This window comes from Ovis aries, chromosome 24, assembly GCF_016772045.2.
Source record: "Ovis aries strain OAR_USU_Benz2616 breed Rambouillet chromosome 24, ARS-UI_Ramb_v3.0, whole genome shotgun sequence".
Classification (NCBI taxonomy): domain Eukaryota; kingdom Metazoa; phylum Chordata; class Mammalia; order Artiodactyla; family Bovidae; genus Ovis; species Ovis aries.
Window position 1 is genome coordinate 14,350,769 of NC_056077.1, and position 27,728 is coordinate 14,378,496.

Genomic DNA, 27,728 nt, shown 5'->3' on the forward strand with positions numbered 1-27,728 from the left:
AAAACCCTGATGATTTCTTAATCTTTACACCAGCCTGTTTCAAAGCCTGCTTTACCTCTGAGATTTTCTGTTTCAATAACTGATATATTCTCTTTATTATTCAAACCATGGTGAATTAGATCTCCTATTATTCGAAAGAAAGCATCTTAAAGGATACACGTGACCTCACAGTAGATAGCGCCTCCATTTTTAACAGTAACTATTTGGCCACATGGGATCTTTAATTGCGGTATACAGGGTCTTTTAGTTGCAGAATGTGGGATCTAGTTCCCTGACCAGGGATCAAACCCCCGGGCCCCCTGCTTTGGGAGCATGGAATCTCAGCCACTGCACCACCACGGAAATTCCCGGAACTCCCATTTTTATAGCTGAGGAAACGAAGGGACTTGTCTTCATCATCAACCCAATACATGGCAGAGCTATAATTTGAATTGTGAAGTGAAAATCGCTCAGTTGTGTCCAACTCTTTGCGACTCATGGACTATACAGTCCAGGGGATTCTCCAGGGCGAAATACTGGAGTGGGTAGCCTTTCTCTTTTCCAGGGGATCTTCCCAACCCAGGGATCGAACCCTGGTCTCCGGCATTGCAGGCGGACTGTTTACCAGCTGAGCCACCAAGGAAGCCCAATTTGAACTGTAGTTTGATTCATTTCAAAACCCACACTTTTTCTAGGATTGTATGAATAGAATTGCCCTCAGCAGTGTGATAAGAAGTATATGAAAGATACAACAGTGACACAAAGGAAGAAATGGTCAGTACGTGTGTGTGTGTGATGTGGGCATGGAGATATTTCAGGAGGGAATAACATGCAGAGGCATGCAGTGACTGGCTCATAGTATATGCTGAGGAAATGCTTTGTATTTCGCCTTACTTTGTGCTTCAGAAACATTTGTAATGCCAGAGAATCTTAACTGGAGGGTTCCGATATCTCCATGGATCTTCTTAAAGATAACATAAGGGTTAGTTATCTGGGAGTTGTTTTCAAAAAGCTATCATTCTAAAGCAAAGTTGCACTGATTAATTCAAACATTCCTTCTGCACCATTCTCAGGAGCTATGTCAACTCAGTGTGGCTGCCTCATGCTCAAGTTGCTTCGGTAGCTCAGTCAACAAGTCCTGTCTCTTTATCTCTCTTTAATGTCTTCCTATTGATTCTGCTGCTATTGTTTCAAGCCCTCATTCTCTCTCATGTAAAGTCTTGCTACTCAAAGTGTGGTCCCAGGACCTTGACATCACTTGGGAACATCTAAGACTCTCAGACCCTCACCCTGGACCATCTGGATTTTACACACATTAAAATTTGGGAAGTATTTACGTATTTTACAATTAGACTTTCCCAACTGATATCTCTACCTCTAATTTTATGCCACTTGCACTCCTCCCTGGTGGTTCACACAGTAAAGAATCTCCCTTCAGTGCAGGAGACCCCAGCTTGATCCCTTGGTTGGGAAGATCCCTTGGTTGAGAAGGGAATGGCTACACACTCCAGTATTCTTGCCTGGAGAATTCCATGGACAGAGGAGCCTGGCAGGCTATGGTCCATAGGGTTGCAAAGAATTGGACACAACTGAGTGACTAACGCTTTCACTTTCCACTCCTCTGTTCCATTCTCCCCAGGACCATCAAATGGCCTTTTAGGAGTAATACTGACTGTTTCTCAACCTGCTAAAAATCAGTGATGAAAATAATTGTCAAAGGGTAGCAATCATTTGAGTCCAAATTAGTTCAATGGGAGTAGAAGTAGAGAGGAAGGGATAGTCTAGGTTAATAAATTTAGATATTCCTAGGTAATATCAGCGAGATCTAAAGGACACAATATTTCTGGTTTGGCTGACTGGCTGGAACAAAACTGTAACCACCCATGGAAGGGATTTAAATTGAGGTGCTTTGGAGACATTTATTCTAGCGGAGCTATATAACAGAGGAATGCATCCCATGCTGCCTGTGTGTCCAGTCCCTTCAGTCGTGTCTGACTCTTTGTGACCCTGTAGATTGTAGCCTTCCAGGCTTCTCTGTCCAGGGGATTCTCCAGCCAAGAATACTGGAGCGGGTTGCCATTCCCTTCTCCAGGGGATCTTCCTGAACCAGGGATCAAACCCACATTTCTGGTGTCTCCTGCATTGGCAGTCTGGTTCTTTACCATTAGCACCACCTGGGAAGCCCCATCCCTCACTGTCCCTGGGCTATTGGTTCTAGGACACCCTGGATACCAACATCTGCAGATGCTCAAGTCCTCTATAAAAAATGGTGCAGGATTTCCTTATAACCTATGCACATCCTCCTGTATACTTTAAATAATCTCTAGATTACTTTTAATACCTAACACAATATAAATAATATGGAAATAGCTGTAAATACAGTGTAAATAGTTGCCACTGAGCAGCAAGTATACATTTTGCTCTTTGGGAACTTGGGGAACTTTTTCCGCCAAGTATATTTATTCCGTGGTTGGTTGAATCTGCAGAACCCACAAGCACAGAGGGTTGAGTGTACCCATCTAGAAATACAAATTTGTGAAATTTTGTTTGTTGTTTAGTTGCTAAGTCGGGTCTGACTCCTTTGCAACCTTATGGACTATAGTCTGTCAGGCTCCACTGTCCATGGGATTTCCTAGGCAAGAATGCTGGAGTGGGTTGCCATTCCCTTCTCCACAGAATCTCCCGACCCAGGGATCAGACCCGAGTCTCCTGCATTGGCAGGTGGATTCTTTACCACTGAGCCACCAGGGATGCCCCTGTGAACTTTCAGAATCCTTTTAACTCATTTTACCATTTAGGGTAACTCAGTTCCAGATAGCATTTAACCTGCATAGGTGATGATGGAAAACTGAAGAAATAAAGATCGAGTCTGGATATATGTAATGTATATGAGTAGGATGGAAGGATTTGTTCCTTGGATGAAGTACAATTGTGGAGCATCCCATAAATATCAGTCCCATGTGACAAGGATGCTACTGTTTCAATCCTACATGAAACAGGTTTAGATAGCATCTAGCAGTTGTGATATATTTAGTTTAAACTAGACATACATCGGGGAGCATTTAATGGACTTTTCTGTTTATTCAGTTCATTCATTCATTCAGCAAACATTTGCTGAGTACCATGTGCCATTCAGTATTCCAGCTCTGATGATTTGAAAATGAACAGAACACATTTCTACTCTGTGAAAACATGTGAATTCTAGTAAGTTGTAGTACACACTTCTGGTGAGTATAACTTAAGTATGACATTTCTGGAGAGCAGCTTAATGACAGGCATCAAATGCCTTTGACAATGCGCATATCCTCTGATTTGGCAGTTTCACTTTAAGGAATTCATCCTAAGAGAATAAATGACATCTACAGAGGATGAGGTGGTTGGATGGCATCACCGACTCAATGGACATGAGTTTGTGCAAACTCCAGGAGATGGTGAAGGACAGGGAAGCCTGGTATGCTGCAGTCCATGGGGTAGCAAAGAGTCGGACACATCTGAGCGACTGAACAACAACACAGAACTGTAACTCCAAGTCTCTCCTCGCAGTTTTCTTCATAATCTCAGAAGTTGGGAATAACCTGATTGTCCTCAAAATCAAGGAGATTGCTATATAAATTACTCTGCAGGCAACAGAAATCCACTAGAGGTTTTTAAGCATAAGAGTGGTATTGTGTGTGTGTGTTTTAAAGATAATTTTAGAAGCAATGTGGATAATGATCTCCAGTGGGGAAAAACCCAGAAAAGATGTTTTTTTTTGCAATAGTCTAGGAAAAAGGCAATGCAGCCTAGAGCTAGAGCAAGGCAGTGAGGATGAAGGGGAAATTGGATTTGGGAGAGATTTCCGGGGTAGAATCTTCAGGATTTGTTGATTGACTATGTGTGGAAGAGTGTGGAGTACTCAAGAGTAAGGTGTATGTGTTAGTCGCTCAGTCATGTCTGAGTCTTTGCGATCCAGTGGACTATAGCCCGCCAGGCTCTTCTGTCCATGGGATTTCCCAGGCAAGAATACAGGAGCGGGTTGCCATTCCCTTCTGCAGGGGATTTTCCTGATGCAGGGATTGAATCCAGGTGTCTTGCACTGCTGACAGATTCTTTACTGTCTAAGCCACCAGGAAAACCCTCAAGAGTAAGGTATGGAGGCTAAATCTGAGATTTATAATTGAGGTAGGGGTTTGGGGGGAAATACAGCAAGTCTGGTTTTGAACTTCTTTGGTTGGACGTTATAAATCCCCTCTCCCAACTATTGCTATGGTGAGTCCTGGAGAAGAAAGGAAGGCTTTGAGAGGGGATATGGAATTGTGGTTAAGTGCTTGGGCTGTGACTGGCCGACTGAGATTGAATGCAGGATCCACCACTTACTAGCAAGCTACAACCTCTCTGTAGCTGCAAGCTCTGATCTCACAGGACACTGTTCAGAGTATAAAGTTAAGAAGGGTGAGTCTTTTAAAGTGCTTGGTACATCAGCTTAGTTCAGCTCAGTCGCTCAGTCGTGTCTGACTCTTTGCGACCCCATGGACTGCAGCATGCCAGGCTTCCCTGTCCATCAACAACTCCCGGAGCTTACTCAAACTCATGTCCATTGAGTCAGCGATGTCATCCAACCATCTCATCCTCTGTCGTCCCCTTCTCCTCCTGCCTTAATCTTTCCCAGCATCAGCGTCTTTTCTAATGAGTCAGTTCTTCACATCAGGTGACCAAAGGATTGGAGTTTCAGCTCGAGCATCAGTCCTTCCAATGAATATTCAGGACTGATTTCCTTTGGGATTGATTGGTTTGATTTCCTTGCAGTCCAAGAGACTCTTAAGAGTCTTCTCCAACACCACAGTTCAAAAGCATCAATTCTTTGGTGCTCAGCTTTCTTTATAGTCCAACTCTCAAATCCATACATGACTACTGGAAAAACCACAGCTTTGACTAGACGGACTTTTGTCGGCAAAGTAATGTGTTTGCTTTTTAGTATGCTCCCTAGGTTGGTCGTAGCTTTTCTTCCAAGGAGCAAGTGTCTTTTAATTTCATACATAATACCACCCAATAAATGTCTGCTCTCAAAACAGAAGTGGAGAGGGAGTTCCAACACACTTCAGTGAATTTTTTTTTCAGACTCCTCCTTCCCCCAGTACAGCTTTGCTAGTGGCTCAGTAGTAAAGAATCCACCGGCATGCCAATGCAGGAGATGTGGGTTTGATCCCTGGGTTGGGAAGATCCCTTGGAGAAGGAACTGGCAACCTACTCTAGTATTCTTTCCTGGGAAGTCCCATGGACAGAAGAGCCCAGTGGGCTACAGTCCATGGGGTTGCAAAGGATTCGGACAGGACTTATCAACTAAACAACAACAGCAAACCTCCTTTAAAAGGAATACACAGCATGCTTTCTGGAACTCTCTTGAACTCTTATTTTCTCTTCCAAATCCATTTCCCTCTTTTATCTATTTTCCCAAGACCGCTTGGTATTTCCAAGAGGAGGGTAGAAATAAAAGGGAGAAGTTAGGGGGCTGGAGATGGAGACTGAACAAAAGACAGGTTTAACTGGGAAGAGGTGAAGAGTGAGATTCAAAGGAATAAACACTGGGAACCGTAACTAAGGGAGCTCGGGATGGGGAAACAGCCTATAAAGGAGACCAGAAGTAGGGGCCTGGAACAGCAGGAATGGGAACCAGAGAGACCATGAGGGAGCAGGTCCTGAAAGCTGGGTGGGGAGAGAGTTTGAGTAGGGTCTGCTCCACAACGTTATATATTTTTGGAGAGATTAAATAGGGTGACAACTAGAAGGAAGCTATTGGACATGAGCAAAAAAGGCTGTCGGGGATCTTAGAGCATTTCCAGCAGAATAAAGAGGGAATAAGTGGCGCTAGTGGTAAAGAACCTGCCTGTCCATACAGGAGACGCAAGAGACGTGGGTTCAGTCCCTGGGCTGGGAAGATCCCCTGAGGGTGGGCATGGCAACCCACTCCAGTATTCTTGCCTGGAGAATCCCATGGACAGAGGAGCCTGGTGGGCTACAGTCCATGGGTCGCAAAGAGTCGCACACGACCAAAGCGACTTAGCAGCACTTGCCCAAGGTCATGTAGCTAGTAAGTGGTGGAGCTAGGATAACAGCACTCAAGTTTCTTATTACTCTGTTGTTCAGTTACCCAGTCGTGTCCAACTCTTTGCGACCCCATGGACTGTACACCAGGCCACCATGTCCCTCACTGTCTCCCGGGGTTTGCCCAAGTTCATGTTCATTGCATTGGTGTTGCCATTCAGCGATCTCATCCTCTGATGCCCTCTTCTCCTTCTGCCCTCAATCTTTCCCAGCCTCAGGGACTTTTCCAATAAGTCGTCTGTTCGCATAAAATGACCAAAATCCTGGAGCTTCAGCTTCAGCATCAGTCCTTCCAGTGAAAACTCAGGGTTGATCTTCCTTAAAATTGACTGGGCTTTGATCTCCTAGCTGTCCAAGGGACTTTCAGGAGTCTTCGCCAGCACCACAGTTTGAAGACATCAGTTCTTTGATTCTGTGCTTTCTTTATGGTCCAGCTCTCACAACCATACGTGACCCCTGGGAAGATCAGAGCCTTGACCATATGGACCTTTGTTGGCAGAATAATGTCTCTGCTTTTCAACACACTGTCTAGGTTTGTCATTGCTTTTCTGCCAAGAAGCAATCCTCTTCTGATTTTATGGCTGCAGTCACTGTCCACAGTGACGTTGGAGCTCAAGAAGAGGAAATCTGTCACTACTTCCATCTTTTTCCCTTTATTTGCCATGAAGTATTGGGGCCAGATGCCATGATCTTAGTTTTTTAATACTTAGTCTTAAGCCGGCTCTTTCACTCTGCTCCTTCACCCTCATCAAGAGGCTTTTTACTTCCTCTGCACTTTCTGCCATTAGAGTGGTATCATCTGAATATCTGAGGTTGTTGATGTTTCTCATCACTCTGCCCTGCAGGTAATATTCTTTACATGCCCACTGACCTGTCCCAAGTGTGTCTTGCGTTTATGCGTATTAGAAATTCATGACATATAATTTTGCTATAGAAATGAAACACTAAAATCCCAGATTTGCTTTATGAAAGTGATATCCTCTTTTTCAAAAACATAATTAGTTAATTAATTTAGCTGCATTGGCTCTTAGTTGCAACATGTGGGATCTTTGACCTTTGTTGTGGCATGTAGGATCTTCAGTCGCATCATGTGGGATCCAGGTCCCCAACCAGGGATTAAACCTGGGGCCCCAGCACTGGAAGCACAGAATCTCAGACCACCAGGGAAGTCCCAATGATGCCATCTTAAGATACTGATCACAGACGTTACAAATGGAACAAATCAAAAAGAAAAGAAATATACAAATGGAACAAGCCAATAAAATACCCCAGTTTTGATGAGAGAAGGAGCGGTGCTAATCCCAGCTCTGCTTGATGAGGTGTCTGATTCTGTCTGAGAATCTGCCTTGCTTGTGTAAGTGACAGCTGCTTTGCCAAACAGCTGGCATGGGGTAGCTCCTGGGCTGTGCAGGAGTTGCGCAATGTGGTCTAACTGTTGCATTTTCCAGCTCTTCTTTGTGAATTTCTTTTAGTGCTTTCTGAGGCTCTTCATCTGTGGAACTCCAAGATATTTGCTAACCATCAATTTGTGTGTATGTGTGTTTGTGTGGGTGTGTGCTCAGTTGCTTAGTCATGTCTAACTCTTAGTCGTGTGACCCTATGGATGGACTATAGCCCACCAGGCTCCACTGTCCATGGGATTTTCCAAGTAAGAACACTGGAGTAGGTTGCCATTTTCTTCTCCAGGAGATCTTCTCGAGCCAGAGATCAAACCCACGTCCCTTGCATTGGCTGGCAGATTCTTTACCTCTGAGCGCTGGGGAAGCCCCAGCCATCAGTGTAGGAAAGTGTTAATACTGATTAACACTGATATCCCTGGAAGGAGTCTGTAAACTTAGGAATATTATTATGACAAATGTAATGACTACCTAGAGCTGCATATTCTAGCATTTATGTAAGGATGATCTTGATATTTTAATGAACACAGCACTACATGGAAGCCAACTTTTAACTTCAAGTAATGACAACAATAACATTAATAGTAATAAATGACATTTATTGAATATTTATTCCATGCCATGTCCTGTGCTAAGCATGTTTCATAATTAACCCTATTTTATAGGAAAGCAAACAGTCTCTTGGAGAGCTTCTGTAGTTGGTTTAATGTAAATAGCTACCAAACCTGGAGTCAGGATCTTCACTCAGGCAGCCTGACTTCCAGCTATGGCCTTAACCTCTAGAACTTTCTTTTCTTTTCTTAAAAAAGAATAATTTATTTTCATCTGTGCTGGGTCTCTGTTACAGTGCACGGGCTTTTCAGTGTGGTGGCTTCTGTCGTTGCGGCGCGTGGGTTCTAGACACTCGGCTTCAGTGGTTGCAGAGTGTGGGCTTCAGTAGTTGGGGTTCACGGGCTGAGTTGCCCTGTGGCATGTGGAGTCTTCCTGGATCAAGGATCAAACCTGTATCCCCTGCATTGGCAGGTAGATTCTTAACCACTAGACCACCAGGAAAGCCCTCTAGAACTTTCTTTTCTGAATCTTATTTATTCTCATGAAAATCACAGTTTCCAGATTTCTCACATTCTAGAAGCAACTCTTTTATTTCTTTGAGACCCTGGGAGAGTTTCTTTTCCCTCTGCATTGGGCTTTTCTCTGGAACACAGATCCATTCCTCTCTGGCTCTTCCGCTGATTCTATAATCACAGTGTGTGACCAACAGGATATGATTCAGCCGGAATACAAGGCATAGCATCATACCGGTTATGGTAAATGGCTAGTAATTTCTTTCCTTGAAGTATTTCTGATTTTCTGAATGTTTTCCAGGAATCCAAGAGAGACAAGGCTGACAAATGATATGCTTTAATAAAGACTGATCCATTAGGAGAAATTGGGGCTATTGGGGGGAACCCATTTTCTGTGAATAAAAAGAGTTTAAACAATATGAAGGCATCTCCATGCCCATGTTTTCCCACTTTCTCCATGATTTGAAATGGAACGAAAGACATATCATGGGAACAGGAAATGATCCTCCTGATGTTCTTTCACGTATTCATTTGTACAATTGAAACTTTTATTCTCTCCGCCAGATGCAGAAGTATAGCTATTGTCCTCCTGGCATATAACCTATATGCTAGTAGCAAAACGGCTCATTCACTAAAACCCCAGAATAATGCTGGCCAAAGTAGAGAGTAAGTGGGGCACAGAAGTGTTGAAGGGGTGGGATGTTGCAGGTGGAAAGGTGTCCGCCCAGCCTTTCTGAATCAGGCGCCTGTAATTAAGCCACTAACTGGGGGAATCACTGTCCTGGAATCACTGTCATTGTTTTGGAAATTCCAGTTGCCAAAGGACCTCAAGTGATGTCCATCAGTACACAAGCTGATCGGGGATGGATGGAGTGGGAGTTAGCATCGGGGAGTAGCAGATGCTAACTATTACGTATAGGATGGATAAACAACAAGGTCATGCTGTACAGCACAGAACTATAGTCACGGTCCTGTAACATCATGGAAAAGAATGTGAAGAAAACCCAGACAGGCTGGAAAGGGCAAACACTGTCGGGTAAGGCCAAATCCCAGGTAGGACCAGGGCAGATCTGGATCGTGTGGCCAAATCCCCGGAATTCTCCACCGGTTGGCTGCACAGGCTGGCCTTAGTCATTTCATTAACCTCATGACAATGTGTGTGTTCATGGCAAATAGATGTAGAAATAAGGGAAACAATGACAGGCTTTATTTTCTTGGGGTCCAAAATACTGCAGCCATAAAATTAAAAGACGCTTGCTCTTTGGAAGAAAAGCTATGACCAACCTAGAGAGCATATTGAAAAGCAGAGACACTACTTTGCTGACAAAGGTCCGTCTAGTCAAAGCTGTGGCTTTTTCCAGTAGTCATGTATGGATGTGAGAGCTGGACTATAAAGAAAGCTGAGCACCGAAGAATTGATGCTTCTGAACTGTGGTGTTGGAGAAGACTCTTGAGAGTCTCTTGGACTGCGAGGAGATCAAGTCAATCAATCCCAAAGGCAATCAGTCCTGAATATTCATTGGAAGGACTGATGCTGAAGCTGAAACTCCAATCCTTTGGCCACCTGATGCAAAGAACTGACTCATTGGAAAAGACCCTGATGCTGGGAAAGATTGAAGGCAGGAGGAGAAGGGGATGACAGAGGATGAGATGGTTGGATGGCATCACCGACTCAATGGACATGAGTTTGAGCAAGCTCTGGGAGTTGTTGATGGACTGGGAAGCCTGGCGTGCTGCAGTCCATGGGGTCGCAAAGGGTCAGACACGACTGAGCAACTGAACTGAACTGAACTGAATGTGTTGTGATTTAAATGGTTAAATCCCACTCAATGTCATTTCTTTGGATAATAGCTTACATAATTCAGTTGTTTTTACTATCTTCTTAGAGTTATGCAACCATTGTAACAATTTTATTATTATTGTTATTGTTTGGTTTGCATAAAAATTGGAAGGGTATTATTTGCAAATATTCAGAGAATACATGCTGTATATTCTCTACAGTACAGGGTAACACGTCATTAAGTAAAGATTATCAAACTTTTATGAATAATAAACTTTTCTCTTGCTTTAAGGTTGGTTTTCTCAAATATTTTCTCAAACGCTATTCTTTCACCATAAGTAATATTGAAGCTCATCTAAAAGACTGCCAAGTAGCCTTTACTATAGTTACTCTGGATACATTTTTAAATGACAAAACATGTCTTATATGTTGTGAAATAGCTCTTCAGTTGTAGAACTAGTTTAAAACTATGCAAAAAAACAATTATTTTAGAATTAAACTGTCTAGAAATTTCCTTACTCTTGCCCCAGTAATGTAAAATACATTAATATCTATTAAATTCAAATAAATCATATACTTAAAAGTTATACACTTATGACATGTAAATTTGTATTACAAGTTATATGAAATATGTAGCATGTATTCTCTGAATTCTTGCAAATAATACCCTTCTATTTTTTATGCAAGAGTGCTTCTTTGTTTTAGTGTGAGAAATGGAGGGCTTCCCAGGTGGGGCTAGTGGTAAAGACCCCTGCCTCCCAATGCAGGAGACTAAGATGTGTGGGTTCAGTCCCTGAGTGGGGAAGACCCCCTGGAGGAGGGCATGGCAATCCACTCGTGTTCTGGCCTGGAGAATCCCCACGGACAGAGGCACTTGGTGGGCTACAGTCCATAGGGCTGCAAAGAGTTGGACACAACTGAAGCAACTTAGCACACTAGAACATAGTGAAAAATGCAGCTTCTTTGAAATAATGCAATGTTTGTTTTAAAATGCTGCCATCCTTGGTAAAACACGCTCTCGACCTTCCAGGGCTTGGAATAGACCAGATGGCTCCTATTCTTCTTCCAGATTTCCCCATCCCATAAAGTTTATTTAAAAAAATTTTTTAAAATTATTTTTGGCAACATGTGGAATCATAGTTTCCTGACCCTTGAGAGACAAACCCTTGCCCCCTGCATTGGAAGCTCGGAATCTTAACTACTGGACTGCTAAGAAAGTCCTGTTAACATCACAGTTTTAGAATATTTTCACCTACAAAGAAACCCTGTACTCTTCAGCAGTCATTATCTTCACCTATTCTCCCTCGCCCCCAGCCTTAAGCAACCACAAACCTACTTTATTTCTCTATAGATTTGCTACGGATAGTGTTTTCTCTGTAGATATAGATTCTAGACAACTTATATAAATGGCATTATATAATTTATGGTGTGTTATGGGTGCTTTCTTTCACTTAGCATAATGTTTTCAAGATTTATCCATGTTGCAGCACGTATCAGTGCTTCATCCCTTTTTATTGCCAAATATCATTCCACCTGCAGGAATACACCACGTTTTATTTATCATTCATCAGTTGATGGACATTTGGGTTGTTTTCACCGTTTCGGGCTATTGTAAATAATGCTGCCGTGAACATTTGTTCAAACAAGGTTTTTTTTTTTTTTTTTTACAATTTTATTCATTCATTCACGTTTGGCTGTGCTGGGTCTTCATTGCTGCGCAGGCTTTTTCTAGTTGCGGCAAGCGGGGGCTTCTCTCCAGCTGTGGTGCATGGGCTTCTCATTTTGGGGGCTTCTCTCGTTGAGAAGCTCAGCCTCTAGGTGCACTAGCTTCAGTAGTTGTGACACATGGGCTAAGTTGTGGCTCCTGGGCTCTAGAGCACAGACTAAATTGTTGCGGCTCATGGGCTTAGCATATGGGAGATCTTCCCTAATCAGGGATTGAACCTGTGTCTCCTACATTGACAGATGAATTCTTTACCACTGGACCACCAGGAAAGCCCTGAAACAAGTTTTTGTGTGGATGTATCTTTCACTTATCATGGGTCTATACCCAGGAGTGGAATTGCTGGGTCATGTGATAACTGTGTTCATCCTTTTGAGAAACTGCCAGACTGTCTTTGAAAGTGGCTGCACCATTGTACATATCCACCAACAACGTATGAGGGTTCCAGTTTCTCCACTCAAGTGTCGTTTTGGTAGGTTTCTACTTTGGGCTTGGACACTTCATTCGGTAAATACCCAAGATAACAGGGCTCGAAACATCAGCCAGCACAACCCAATAATAATAACAATAATAACAACGTTGTACTGTCATCACAACAACATCATGGGTTCGATAATGTCATTAGAATTTTAAAGATGAAGAAAGTGACGCTTAGAGAGACTGTGGCATGTCACACAGGGTCGGACAGCTGGCAGGTGGTTGAGCTAGGGCTTGAACTGAGATCCTCCAGGTTTCAAAGCCTGTATTTTTGAAAACCATAAGCTCAGTGTCTTGAACATTTGAAGCTGTCAACATGCTGGATAAAGTATCAGATTATCGAGATGATATTGCATTATTTTCTCTTTCAATCAACCTAAATGACAGTTGTAAAAGTATGCTCCGTTGGCCCCTGCTGCCCTGGCTCTTTGTAATCATCTAGCATCCCTCTGAGTCTTTGGCATTCCCAGCAGAGCAAGGCACAGAGCCAGGACGAGAAGCCAGGGCTGGAATAGCCACTTAATTCCATGCAGATGGTTACTTCAGCCAGTTATTGAACTTGAAGCATTATCACCCTGAACTAATGCAAACAGACAGGCTTCTAGGCACCACTGTGGCACGGATGGTTTTGTCCTCTAAGATTACAGAATTGCATTACTCACACAGTCTTAGGGACGGAATTTATTCCTTTTTGAATGATAAAATGCACAGTATGAGTTTTCTGAATATTCCAACCGCCTATACACTAACTGAGTGTATGGTGGTTGGAAAATTCAGAAAATTAAGAAGAAAGACATCTCCCACAAATCTCAACTCTTAGAAACAACCCCTGTTAACATATTCATGCATTTATTCCTTGTCTTTTTATTTTTCATGAATTAGAAACATATTGATTTTCCCCCTGATTATAAAAGTAATACATATATCTTGTAGCGGTATTGGAGAATTCAAAGAAAACATTATTTATTACCTGGATGTTCATAGGTAGTATCAACAGTTTGGTATATGTCATTTCAGTGTTTTATTAGATATGTGTATATATGTGTGTGTATATGAACACATTAAAAAATTGGGATCAAGGTATTTGTTTCATTTTATTTATACCACTTTTGTGAAATACTAGTATGATCAAGACCACAGTATACACTTAGCCTTAACCAAAGATCAAGAATAACAGTGCATCCTTTCTATTACAACTTGTATTCTGATTTTCCTCTGATGCTCTGATTAACATTGTGTTATAATAGTTTTTTGCCATGACATTTCAAACTCTCTGTGAATATCACTTTTTAAAGTATACCATATTCCATTGCATGCATTCCATAATTTATTTAGCCATGTCTTTTTGTAGGATATTAGACTTGTCCTAGTTTTCCCACATTTTACATAAATTGTGAGAAATATCTTACTGGTAAGTATTTTTTGTTGCTGTTGTGGTTCAGTCACTCAGTCGTTTCATACTCTTTGTGACCCCATGGACTGCAGCATGCCAGGCTTCCCTGTCCTTCATCATCTCCCAGAGCTTGCTCAAACTCATGTCCATTGAGTTGGTGATGCCATCCAACCATCTCATTCTCTGTCATCTCCTTCTCCTGCCTTCAATCTTTCCCAGCATCAGGGTCTTTTCCAAAGAGCTGGCTCTTTGCATCACGTGGCCAAAGTATTGGAGCTTCAACTTCAGCAGCAGTCCTTCCAATGAGGATTCAGGGTTGATTTCCTTTAGGACTGACTGGTTTGATTTCCTTGCAGTCCAAGAGACTCTCAAGAATCTTCTCCAACACCACAGTTCAAAAGAAGGTACTCAGCCTTCTTTATGGTCCAACTCTCACGACCATACATGACTACTGGAAAAATCATATATCTCTTAGGTTAAATTCTCAGGGGTTGAATTATGGAGTCCAATAGGTCTGGCTAGCTTTTCTTTTCTTGTTTTTTGTTTTTTTTTTTTTTTTTTTAAATCATGAACTATTTCAACCTACAGAAGAGTAAAGAGCATAACATGACAAAGTTCCCCAAAACTTTTATTTAGTTTTTTGTATTAAGTTATAATTTTCACACAGTAAAGGGCATATATCTTAAATGTCATTTCTTCCTCCCCCTCCCCCAAGTCTATGTATTCATACACACATCACAGTACATCATCGACCAGATGATACATTTCTAACATTTCACTAAGCTCCCCTTCATTTAGTTTCCCATTCAGTACCACCCCAAAAGTAAGCACTATTGTGACATTTATCACTGAAGATAAGTTTCACCTGTTTCTGAACTTTATATGAATGGAATCATTTCGTATGAATTCTTCTGCATCTGACTTCTTTTGTTTAATGTTAAGCCTGTAAGATTCATCCATTTTGTTGGTAGCAGTTTGACCTTTCCCACTGTTGTGGCTATAATCTCAAAAACGAAATATAAAAGTGTTAAGTGAGAATGTAGAGATGTGGGATCGCTCGCTCATACATTGCTGGTGGGAATGGAAAATAGTTCAACCACCATGGCAAACAGTTTCGAGGGTACTTAACAAGTTAAACCTACAATTTACCACATGGCACAGTAATTCCACTCTTCAGTATATACCCTAAAGAATTGAAAACAGATACCCAAACAGATACTTGTATACAAATGTTCACATGGATACTGTTCACAGTAGCCAAAAGGTGGAGAAACCCAAACATCCATCAATGGATGAATGGATAAACAAATTAAGATATATTCATTCATACAATGATATATTATTCAGCCATGAAAAAGAGTGAAGCACTGATACTGGCTACAACTTGGATGAACCTCAAAAGTAGCAGGCTAAGTAAAAGAAGCCAGATACAAAAGGTCACACGTATGATGCTATGTGAACTACCCAGAAAAAGTAAGTTCATGGAAAAAGAAAGGACTGGTACTTTGCAGAGACTGAAGGGAGTGGGGAAAGTGGGGTAACTGCTTAAAGGACATGGTGGTTTTCTTAAAGGTCATGTGGTGTTTTATAACTAGATAGAGGTGGTAGTTATACCACACTGTGAAGGTAAGATACCTTGACTTGGTTGCTTTAAAATGATTAATTTTATGTTTTGTGAATTTCACCTCAAAAACTTTTAACATAGTCAAATTATTAATATTTTTCTTTAAGGTTTGTGTTTTTTTGGGGGGGAGTCTTAATATATTCTTCCATTGCAAAATAATCAAAGTATTCTTCTACATTATAAGTTTAAAAAATTTTGCTTTTCTCATTTAGGTTCTTAATCAACCTGGAATTTCTGTGTATGTGTGATGGGAATTATGAAAGTGAAAGTGTTAATTGCTCAGACGTGTTTGACTCTTTGTGACCCCATGGACAGTATCCCATCAGGCTCCTCTGTCCATGGGACTCCCCATGCAAGAATACTGGAGTGGGCTGCCATCTCCTTCTCCAGGGGATCTTCCCCACCCAGGGATCCTACCCAGATCTCCTGCATTGCAGGCAGATTCTTTACAATCTGAGCCACCAGGGAAGAAATGTGATATTTATTTTAGTTTTCCATTTCCGTAGGCAAATATCTTAGCACCATTTATTCATCATTTTGGTACTGATTTGTAATGCCTCCTCTGTCATATATCAACTTTCCAAATATGTGCGGGTCCAGATGGGGGCTCTCAATTTTCTTCTTAGGCCTTAAGACAATAATTTAAATTTAACTGGGACTTCCCTCATGGTCCAGTGGTTAAGAATCTGCCTGCCAATGCAGGGAACATGGGTTCAATCACTGGTCCGGGAAGATCCCACATGACACGGGGCAACTCAGCCTGTGTACCACAACCACCTAGCCCATGCTCCGCAACAAGAGCAGCCCACACAATGTCATGAGAGAGTAGCCCCCGCTCACTGCAACTAGAGCAAGCCCAAGTGCAGCAACGGAGGCCCAGCACAGCCAAACAAGTAAATGATTTTTTTTAAAAAAGGTTCAACTACCTGGGAATTAAATGCTCCCTGTCCTATGTTCTCTGTCATTGCCTTGCCTATTCTTTGCCCTTCATTTTTTCACATAATTTTAGGGTCAGCTTGTCAAAGTTTATGTTTTTTATTTTTTACATTGTGATATTTATTAACAAAGATGGCCAGAAAAGGATGGGGCTAAAATTACGAAGTGATAAGGATTAAAATAAAAGTTGCTTTCTATTATTTTGTTTCTAGATATATTGTTCCTATTGTTTCTATTATATTGTTCCTAGGGCACTGTAGCCAAACTAGAAATCGAAGTTTATTTTAAAATCCTATCCCCTATTGAGATTTCAACCAAATGGCACGGAAGAGAATTGTCATCTCTTCGGAAGAGAATTGTCATCTCTTTGATACCTAATCTTTTGTAACCTTGAATGTGGCATACCTCTCTCTTCATTTATTTTCAGTTCATTTTTATTTTGCTTAACAGTACCAGATAAAAAAAGTTAATTGTCTCTGGTTACATGAAATAGTAATTTTCTTCTCAATGATGTTTTTGGTATTACGATTATATTTTAAATTTGATTAATAATTACAGAAAACGACTATGCTTTCCAGTTTGTCTTGTGTCCCCTAAACCTGCTGTTATTCATTTTAATAGCTTCTTTGTGGATTTGCTTGCATTTTTATATAATTATACTGTCTGAAAAAGCAGCTTTGTTTCATGTTTCAGTTCTTATACCTCATTTATTTTCTTATTTTGTGCCAAGCTAGGACCTCTCAGAAGTGGGGATTATGAGCATCCTTCTTTTGTCCCTGACCTTAATAAGGATGCTATTAGAGGTTCAACAGTAATTGTGATGGTTCTATTGATTTATGATAGTTACTTTTTAGAAAGTTAAGGAAATGGTCTTCTATTCTTCATTTGCTAAGCACAAGAACAAGCATGTGACTGCTAATTTTTCAGACGCTTTTTCTATATTCATTCAGATGATCAAACAGCTTTCTCCTTTGATCTGTTAATATGATATATCATATCAATAGATTTTTTTCCTATCAGGTCATTACTCCATCTTGGGAATAAACCCTATTTGTTCATGATGTATTTTTATTTAGAATTCTTATAGCTAGGTGAGATCACTTTGGGATTTTTTAGCGTAGCATTTTAATCTGGCTTTAATATCAAGGTCATACTGTCCTCATAAGATGAGGTATGAAACAATTTTTATAAAATAAGGATGATCTGTTATTTGGTAAAACTCACCAGTAAATGATTTGACCCTGTTGCCTTTGTGGGACTGAGGAGAAAAATTAGTTTCTACATTAACAATTCAGGTTTTGCAGTGGTTATCAGTTTGCGTTCGTATTTCTTAACTGCACTTTGATGGTTTACTTTTTGAGAGAGAATTTATTGGACTGTGTGGGACCTTAGTTGTCTCATGTGGATCTTTCGTTGCCATGCATGGACTCTCTAGTTGTGGCGCCCAGGCTTCAGTGGCACATGGGCTGAGTTGCCCCATGGAATGTGGGATCTTAGTTCCCTGAGCAGGGGTTGAAGCCCGGCCCTCAGCAGTGAATCCATGGAGTCCTAACCACTGGACTGCTGGGGAATACCTGAGAATCACCCATTTCCACTAAGTTTTCAAAATCTCCCTGTGTTCGTATTACACCTCTCTTTTCTTCTTATTACTCATGAATGCTTTGTTTGATGAGTCTCAGATGGTTTACCTTCTTTAATAGCAGAGGAATCAGCTTTCCAGTTATACATCCTCTCTACTACTCCTTGATTTTCTACGAGGTTGGTATAAAAGTAATTGTGGTTTTGGATGGTGAATTTTAAATCATTATAATTAGGCTCAAACACATCTTTATTAATCAAAATGGATACCATTACAATCGACACATATTTGCCAATGAGGAATAAATTTGTCTATTCCTGTAGCATAGAAATCTGTGCTTTGGGATCTAAAGAACTCTTGGAAGACATTTTCTTCGTCTGGTTGGTTGTGGGAGCATTTTCCTTGCTAAAAGTTGTTGAGATGGTTGAAGAAGTTGCAGTTGGTTTGCAAGAGCTCAGGTGAATACGACGGATGAGGCAATACTTTATAGTCCAATTCGTTCAATTTTTGAAGTGTTGGTAGGGCGATGTGTGGTCGGGCATCGTCATGGAGAAGATCTGGGCCCTTTCTGTTGATCGATGCCAGCTGCAGATGTTGCAGTTTGGGGTGCATCTCATCGATTTGCTGAGCATACTCCTCACATGTAATCGTTTCACTGGGATTAAGAAAGCTGTAGTGGATCAGATGGGCAGCAGACCACCAAACAGTGACCATGACCTTTTTTTGCAGTGTTTGGGTTTGAGAAGTGCTTTGGCACTTCTTCTTGGTCCAACCACTGAGCTGGTGATTGCTGGTTGTTGTATAAAATCCGCTTTTTGCTGCACATCCAATCTGATCAAGAAATGGTTTATTGTTGTTATGTAGAATAAGATAAGACAACACTTCAAAATGATATTTTTTTTAAATTTGAGGTCAGCTCATGAGGCACCCACTCGAGTTTTTTCACCTTTCCAATTTGCTCCAAATGCCAAAAGACCATAGAATGGTCCACGTTGAGTTCTTCAGCAATTTTTCTTGTAGTTGTAAGAGGATGAGCTTTGATGATCCTCTCAATTGGTCACTGCAGCTTCCAAGGGCTTCTTCAAGGCTTCAACTTCTTCAAGGCTCTTGTCTCTTTTGCAAAACTTGAACCACCATAGCACTGTACGTTAGCCATTCCTGGGCCAAATGTGTTACTGATGTTGCGACTTGTCTCCACTGCTTTACCTATGACCAATTTTGATCTTGAATAAGAAAACTGCTCCAGTTTGCTTTGTGTCTACCATCATTTCCCTAGTCTAAAATAAACAAAAAATCGACAGGTAATAAGTCATTAGCAAAAAAAATAAAGCTAGAAATGCACATTAAAAGAATGTATAATATAACCACATTTATTTAAGAATGTTTTCCAATATCAAACAGTGAAATTCAACAAAGCAAAACTACAATTACTTTCACACCAAAGTAATATTTCCTTAATTTATGTTTTTATCATTATTATTTTTTCTACTCCACTTAGGTTTTATCTGTTCTTTTTTCTTACAGTCTTTTCAGTTTAATATTTAAACATTTAAAAAAATTTATTTATTTTTTTATTGAAGGATAATTGCTTTACAGAATTTTGTTTTCTGTCAAACCTTATCACGAATCAGCCACAGGTATACATTCCCCTCCCTTTTGAACCTCTCTCCCACCTCCCTCCCCATCCCACCCCTCTAGGTTGATACAGAGCCCCTATTTGAGTTTTCTGAGCCATACAGCAAATTCCTGTTGGCTATCTCTTTTACATACGGCAATGCAAGTTTCCATGTTACTCTTTCCATACATCTCACCCTCTTGTCCCCTCTCCCCATATCCATGTCTATTCCCTGCATCTGTTTCTCCATTGCTGCCCTGTAAATAAATTCTTCAGTACCATTTTTCTGGATTCCATATATATGCTTTAGAATATGATATTTATCTTTATCTTTCTGACTCACTTCACTCTGTATTAGGTTTTAGGTTCATCCACATTATTAGAACTGACTCAAATGCATTCCTTTTTATGGCTGAGTAATATTCCATTGTGTATATGTACAACTTCTTTATCCATTCATCTGTCGATGGACATCTAACATTTAACCATTTTTTAAAACCAGTTGAACCAGTTTTAAACATATAAACTCAGTGGTATTAACTATTTTCACATTGTTGTGCATCACCTCCATTCTTTTTTATTTAATTTAATTCAGAACTCTTTTCATCTGTAATACTGCAAATCTATACCCAATAAATAAAACTCCCTATTCTTTCCTCCTCCCAGCCTCTGGCAACTTCTATTCTACTTTCTGTTCCAGTGATTTAGATTACCCTAGGCACCTCACATAAATGGAATTATACAGTGCTTTTCTTTCTTTGACTGGCTTATTTCACTTAGCATTATACCCTCAAGTTTCATCCATGTTGTAGCCTATTACAGAATTCTTTTCCTTTTTAAAGGCTGACTAGTATTCCACTGTATGGAAAGGCCATGTTTTGCTTACCTATTCATCCTAACCCATTTATTTTTAGTTTTCCATTTTTAAATGCATGCATTTAAGGCTATACATTTACTTACATCAAAACTTGCAAGTTTTGATATGTGATACTCTCATGCTTATCCAGGTCTAAATATTTTATGATTTTTATTGTTATTTCCTTTTTCTCTCATGAGATATTTAGAAGTTTTTTCATTGATTATAAATTTTTAATGACTCTTGTTACCAGTTGATAAATCATTTTCTTAAAAGGCTAGGCCTTTTCATTCCTCCATGAGCCATGTGGATCCTCAAAATCACCCCCGATTATATCTTAAAAATAAGAACAAACAACAGATAATCAACCTGTGTCCTATAGGTCCTCCCCCTTCCCATACAAAGCTACATACCTGTGCAGTTAAGAAGGTCAAGACAATGAAGGGGCTAAGTCTAGATTCGAGTGCTGACCAGACCACTTGGTAAGTGTGGGAATTTGGGCAAATAAATTAATCTTTCTGCATCTCAGTTTCATCCTCTATAAAACGAAGCTAACAAAACAGTATCTGTTTCACAGAGTTATTGGGGAGTGTTTAGCACCTAGCCATCATTCAATAAATATTACTATTTAAAAAATCCATCTAGCTGTGTATTTTACTTTGTACTTTTAATGCTGCCATGCTAATATCAACCCCTGGGTTTCTGGGCAGTAAAGACTCATGTTCTAAATAGTTTTGTTATACCGATGTCCAAAATATTTTTATGCCTCTCAAGTTCATGCAAACACCTACAGGGTGGACACAGGCACTGGGAGGGAAGACTGTCCCATTTTACACTCAAATTCAAAATACACATAAATGCAAACTACAGAGGTTCTCACAGGCACAGAATACACAGATCCAGGTCCACACTCACGCTTCCGCGCACTCGCCACAAAGATGGATCCATCGCCCACAGATAGAAATGCTCTCACAAATCCCACTCAAAGCCTAGCAGCACGCTGACATATCACAAGCCACTCGCAGCGCCAGCCCCATGCAAAGCATCGCCACCTGCTCCAGTAGGGGGCTGCTGCCTTGTTTTTACTTCCTTTAGGTTGGTTCTATTTTAGTTGTTGTTTTTGTTGTTCTTCGAGTTATTATCTGCCCCCTTTTCGGTCTACCCAGCCCCCCCAAGCTCCCCTCCCAAGCCTCCACTGCGCATGCGCCCTCATCCTTTCCACGCCCCGTCCCCTCCCCGAGCACCAGTCGGCGCTCCCCGGCTCTGGCGGCGGAAGAGATGGAATCGCGTCACGAGCGCCCGGCCCCTTAAAACGCTGCTGGCTGGAGCCGCCTCCCTCCCTGCAGCCCGCGGCAGGGATGGAGTAGAGGGAGACCGGTCGACCTGCCCGCGGGGATCAGCGATGGAGTTGAAGCAATCTTTGTCCGTCCATCTGGAAGCGGAGAAGCCTCTGAGGCGCTATGGGGCGGTGGAGGAGACGGCGTGGAAAACGGAGGGACTGGGGAGAAGTGAGTACTCGGGCGGGGTGGGTGGGACAGTTGGGGATCGGTGCGCCGGAGCGGGTGGTCGCGGGAGCGCCGGGTTGGTAGGGAGCGGACCGAGGGGAGCGCCCCCGCAGCGGGGCTTTAGTCGCTGGAGGGGGAATGCGCAGCGCTGCGACGCGCTCTCCCGCGAACAAAAGGGGGACCCTCCGGACTGGGTTTCTCTGGGAGGCTCGGAAACCTCCAGGCAGCTGAGCCGGGAGCGTGGAGTGGACGCGAGAGTCACCGGATCCAAGCTCGCAGCTGGTTTTGGAAAGTAGGGTCTTTCCCACCAGCCGAGCGAGTCTTTTCTCCGCCCGGGATGCGCTAGGGCGGGCTGGAGCCTTGACCATCCTGGAAAGCGCCCACGGACCCGGAGAGGGGGGAGTGTCCGCTGGGTTTCTGCTTTTGCTTCTCCGTCGGCGCGAGGTTCAGGGCACACCTGAAATTCCCGGCGTTTCTTTCCCCCGCTTTCTCCAGGGTCGCGAGTGGGAGGGAAAGGGTTAGGGGAGGGTTAACCCTGTGCACGCCCTTCCCCTTTATCTCTGGACTCAGAATCTTTCTGCTTTGGGTACAATCCTAGAAGGCAGTTCGGAAACGGACCGATTGTAAATATTTGCTGCTTTTCTCTACGGTATTTTGGGGTCAACAGCATTAACAAATATACTAAGGATTTTTGTGTTTAATGAATGGGGTGCTGTAGTTGAAACTCTTGCCCTTAAAATATAGAGGCAGCTGCAGGGGCCCTAGGGTCACTAGCCCTCCCTGCAAATCCGGGGCGCTTCATGGTGTCCCTGCCCTTGTACTTCATCCTTCGGGCTGGGAAAGGCCCTCTCGCCCTTCTCAAGGACCCTCGGCTTGCTGCCGTGGCGCTGAGAGTGTTGGATCAAAATATTATGAATATGCTCTTTTCCTGTCTTCACCTGGTAGAAGACTCTGTGTGTGTGTGTTTGTGTGTGTGCTTTCTCCGTAGCTGTAATTACAGATTTAGAAGATCTTTTTAGAATGGCTCAACTGTACTCTGGTTTTCACGGGTACAAATAGAAATCACAACCAATGTCATAGTTCTCCACCTGAAACTGGGAGAGTGTCCAGCCTCTCTCCTTTTCTTTCTCCTTTTAAAAATCTGGGTTCTTCCTCTGGTTTCATCCTTTCAAAACCCTGTGGCTTTGGTACCTTAGCAATAACAGCAGAGCGGAGGGTCTCTGGTCTCCCTGCAAGCTCCACATATTACCCACAATGGCTGCCTTTTGTTGATGGATTGCCATGTATTAGGTCTTGCCTGTGCTAAGAACTTTAAATCCATCCTCTCATTCAATCCCCATAACAGCCTCCTTAAGAGGAATATTATGACTTATGACTCCCGTTGCACAGAGGGAAAAACTGGGGCTTGCTTAGGTAATGGGATTTAAGTGGCAGAGTCAGGATTTGAACTCAGGTTTGTTGGGCCCCTGAGCTCCTCTCTGCTTTTTACATGAAGGTATTTTGCTATCAGGTTTCCTGGAAGCTTTGTAAATCTGTTGAGAGAGTCTCAGAACACATTCAGTGATTTTTTTTTTTTTTTTTGCCCTCCACTCCCACCCTAGCCTAGCCCAGTGGCATGCAGACTGTTAGTTTCCAGACCAGGTATCAAACCTATGCCCCCTGCATTGGGAGCTCAGAGTCTTAACCACTGGACCACCAGGGAAGTCCCAGGGAGCTCAGAGTCTTAACCACTGGACCACCAGGAAAGTCCCACATTTGGTGCTTTTATAAGTATGTGGCAGCCTGTTGGTTATGGTTGCCTTGAAAGAAAGCTGGATCTGTGCAGAAAAGAAGCCCTGGGTTTGCATCCTGGCTCTGCCCCTTTGCTGGCTATATGACTGAATTTGTGACTAGTCACATCTTTTAAGCCTCTCTCTGCCTCCCTTCTCTGAAATGGAGATGCTAAATAGAACCTATCTTGTAGCTTAATTGTGAACATTCAGTAAGATGATGTACATAAGAGTTCAAGGTAAGTGTGAAATATATTAGCTGCTTCCATTATTTTATTCCTACATCTGTGGAAAGAACCTGCTTCTGTCCTTTGCAAAGAATTATATAAAGCAACACTGTGGACTAAAATTGCAATGTTGGCCAGGTCCCTGATAATTCTCTTACGGTTTTTTACTTTCTCACCATTTTATTAGGAAAAGTTTCAAGCATACCGGAAAATTACAATGGAAACTCAGTTGGTAGCATTTTCAGTCCTGAAATTTTTGTACTTCTCAGTCTTAGACTGCAAACTGTTAAAGGCTTGGCCAAAAGGCTTTCTCATCCTCTCTCTTCCAAACCATTGAAGATTCTGACTCTTTTCTCATTCAAATGTAGGACCGCAATTTCTGATCTGCTTTTGGTGTTGATCCCCAAATCATTTTTTTCCATTCTTACTTAGTCAAATCCAAAAGCTTCTTAAAGCACTGATCCAGATTTTCACTTTTGAATCTTAAATTTGGGATTGTTTTCAGGTTTTGATCTCTAGACTCTCATCTATGGCCTGACTGTTTTTTTATTATTAAAAAATTATTATTAATTTTTTTAATGCTGTCTAAACTCCTAGGGAATCTATGCATCCATCCCATAACATCTGAGGCCTCCATTAATTTATTAATGAAGTGTGAAAATTAGTAAAATTGATTCTGTGGCATAACAATTGCCAAGTCAACATTTTTATGCACAAAATGCTGGAGAGAAAAGAGAGGCCCGTTAAAAAGACATATATTACACATATTTAAACACTTTATGTTAAAAACGGAGTGTGTGCGTGGTAAGTTGCTTCAGTCCTGCCCAACTCTTTGCGACCCTGTGGACTCTAGGCCTCTAGCATCCTCTGTCCATGGGATTCTCTAGGCAAGAATACTGGAGTGGATTGCCAGGCATGCCCTACTCCAGGGGATCTTCCTGACCCAGGGATCAAACCTGTGTCTCTTACGTCTCCTGCATTGGTGTAGGTGTTACTTAAAAAAACTTGAAAAAGGGTGGAAAAAATTGCAAGACTGGTCCTTTTCAGTTAGGGCTGTATTAATTGCTGTCTTTACTGTTCGTTGTTGTTGTTGCGTAGTCGCTAAGTCATGTCCAACTCTTTGCGACCCCATGGACTGTAGCCCTCCAGGCCCCTCTGTCCATGTGATTTCCCAGGCAAGAATATTGAAGTAGGTTGCCATGCCCTCCTCCAGGAGATCTTCCTGACTCAGGGATCCAACCCCACGTCCCCTGCATTGGCTGGTGGGTTCTTTACCGCTGAGCCATAGAGGAAGCCCGTTGTTACTCTTAGCTATAGTTTTTCGGTAGAAGATATGTATAGTACAGTAAGCAAGAGTCAAGTGACATGGATCTAAACCAGCTCTGACACTTTGTCCCTTTGTCACCCAGGGACAATTGGTGAACCATTCTGTCAGTCATCTGTCTCAACTATAAAATGGAAATGTGTTGGTTTGAACCCTTGGGAACTTCCTGGGTAAAATCTGAAACTGGCCCTTTACACAAGAGGGCAAGTGGAGGCCAAAGAAAGAGGCAGCCATTCCAGAGTGGTAGGGGGCAGGTTTAATAACAAGGGAATTTATACATGAGATTTGTCTTGGGTGCTGCAAAATAGTAGATCATTGTACCTACCTTCCATATTCTCAAGAGTTTATATAGAAGCCTTAATGGGGTTCAGTCATGTGTCCAGATGGTGCCAACAACACCCTACTGTCTCAAAGCCACATCCTTGAACTGGCTCCTCGAATGAGAAGAGTGGGCAGAGTGTACATTTTTAGGCTAGAAGAGGACTGAGTAATATTCCATTGTACATATGTACTGCATCTTTATACATTCATCTGTTGATAGACATTTAGGTTGCTTCCATGTCCTGGCTATTGTAAATAGTGCTGCATAAGATAAGATATAGTACATATCTACAATGGAATATTACTCAGCCATAAAAAAGGAACGAAATTGTGTCATTTGTAGTGATGTGGACGGACCTAGAGTCTGTCGTACAGAGCAAAACCAGCTAGAAAGAGAAAAATATATTCACATATATATGAAATCTAGTAAAAGGGTACAGATGAACCTATTTGCAGGGCAGGTTGACACGGGGGAGACATGTAGACATGGGGGAGAAGGGCGATGGGATGAATTGGGAGATTGGAATTGACATATACATTCATGCTCAGATGCTTCAGTCATGTCTGACTCTTTGCAACCCCGTAGACTGCAGTCCACCAGGCTCCTGTGTCTGTGGAATTTTCCAGGCAGGGATACTATAGTGGATTGCCATTTCCTTCTCCAGGGGATCTTCCCAACCCAGGGAGCGAATGTATGTCTCCTGCATTGGCAGGTGGATTCTTTGCTACTGAGCCATCACCAAAGTCATATATATACACTTGTTCAGTTGCTAAGTCATGTCCAACTCTTTTCGACCCCAAGGACTGCAATACCTCAGGCTTCCCTGTCCTTCGCTATCTCTTTGAGTTTGCTTAAACTCATGTCCATTGAGTCAGGGATGCCATCCAACCTTCTCATCCTCTGTTGCCCCTTCTCATGCCCTCAATCTTTCCCAGCATCAGGGTCTTTTCCAGTAAGTCAGCTCTTCGCATCAGGTGGCCAAAGTTTTGGAGCTTCAACTTCAGCATCAGTCCCTCCAATGAATATTCAGGATTGATTTCCTTTAGGATTGACTGGTTTGATCTTGCTGTCCAAGGGACTGTCAAGAGTCTTCTGCAGCACCACAGTTGGAAAGTATCCATTCTTTGGTGCTTAGCCTTCTTAATGGTCTAACTCTCACATCCATGCATTACTACTGGAAAAACCACAGCTTTGACTAGACGGACTTTTGTCAGCAAAGTGATGTCTCTGCTTTTTAATATGCTGTCTACATGTCTATGTTGGTCATAGCTTTTCTTCCAAAGAGCAAGTTTCTTTTAATTTTGTGGCTGCAGTCAGAGTCTGCAGTGGTTTTGGAGCCCAAGAAAATAAAGTCTGTCACTGTTTTCATTTTTTCCCATTTGCCACGAAGTGATGGGACCAGATGCTTTTTGAATGTTGAGTGTTAAGCCAGCTTTTTCACTCTCCTCTTTCACCTTCATCAAGAGACTCTAGTTCCTCTTCTCTTTCTGCCATAAGGATGGTATCATCTACATATATGAGGTTTTTGTTTTTTTTTTTTTTTTTTAAGGACAGGAGGTGGGTGAGGAGCCTCTAGTTACTCTGTCTAGCTAGAGTCACCTGATAGTCACATACTCTGAATGACTTCATCTAACAGGATAATAGGGGCCACTTTAGGCTGTTGGGAGGATTAAATGAGATACTGTGTGTAATGCAGTTAACGCAGTGCTTGGCCACACAGTTAGCAGCCAGTCTGTCATAATGGGATATCAGTGATGGGCACCCAGCAGCACTGGTGGAGATGATTCCAGCCTGCTGGTCCGTTTTGCTTTGCGTCCTTTTCTTTGTAAATTCTAGGTGATGGTTGTGTAGATACCGCTGTCTTCCTCACTGGAAGATGTAGGAAATGGCTTTCACACCCTTGGAAATCACCTAGTATTTTCTCCTTTGAGAAAGACTCTAAATTGCTCCTATCCACCTTTGACAGCATTTTTCCACTAGAAGTGAGTAGTTTTTTTTTTTTTTTTTTTACTCAGTTGGAAAATGCGTAATGACATGTCAGTGTGGTTAGATACAGAAAAATATTGCTTTCAACCAA

General features: G+C 41.9%; 1 protein-coding gene and 1 long non-coding RNA gene across 2 annotated transcripts in view; one reads left to right on the top strand and one right to left on the bottom strand.

The window, feature by feature from the left end:
* Positions 1-18,264: 18,264 nt before the first annotated feature.
* Positions 18,265-21,684, bottom strand: LOC121817805 (uncharacterized). Its single transcript, XR_006057854.2, has 2 exons — positions 21,557-21,684; positions 18,265-19,310 (listed from the first exon to the last, which is right to left on the bottom strand). It is a non-coding gene; the product is annotated as an uncharacterized LOC121817805 (long non-coding RNA).
* A 65-nt stretch (positions 21,685-21,749) lies between these two features.
* The window catches only part of BMERB1 (bMERB domain containing 1), a 149,059-nt gene continuing 143,080 nt past the window's right edge, over positions 21,750-27,728 (top strand). Inside the window, exon 1 of the mRNA XM_027961200.3 lies at positions 21,750-22,012. Within this exon, the coding sequence (XP_027817001.1) occupies positions 21,907-22,012 (106 nt within the window). The 5' untranslated portion in view covers positions 21,750-21,906. The remainder of the gene's footprint in view (positions 22,013-27,728) is intronic.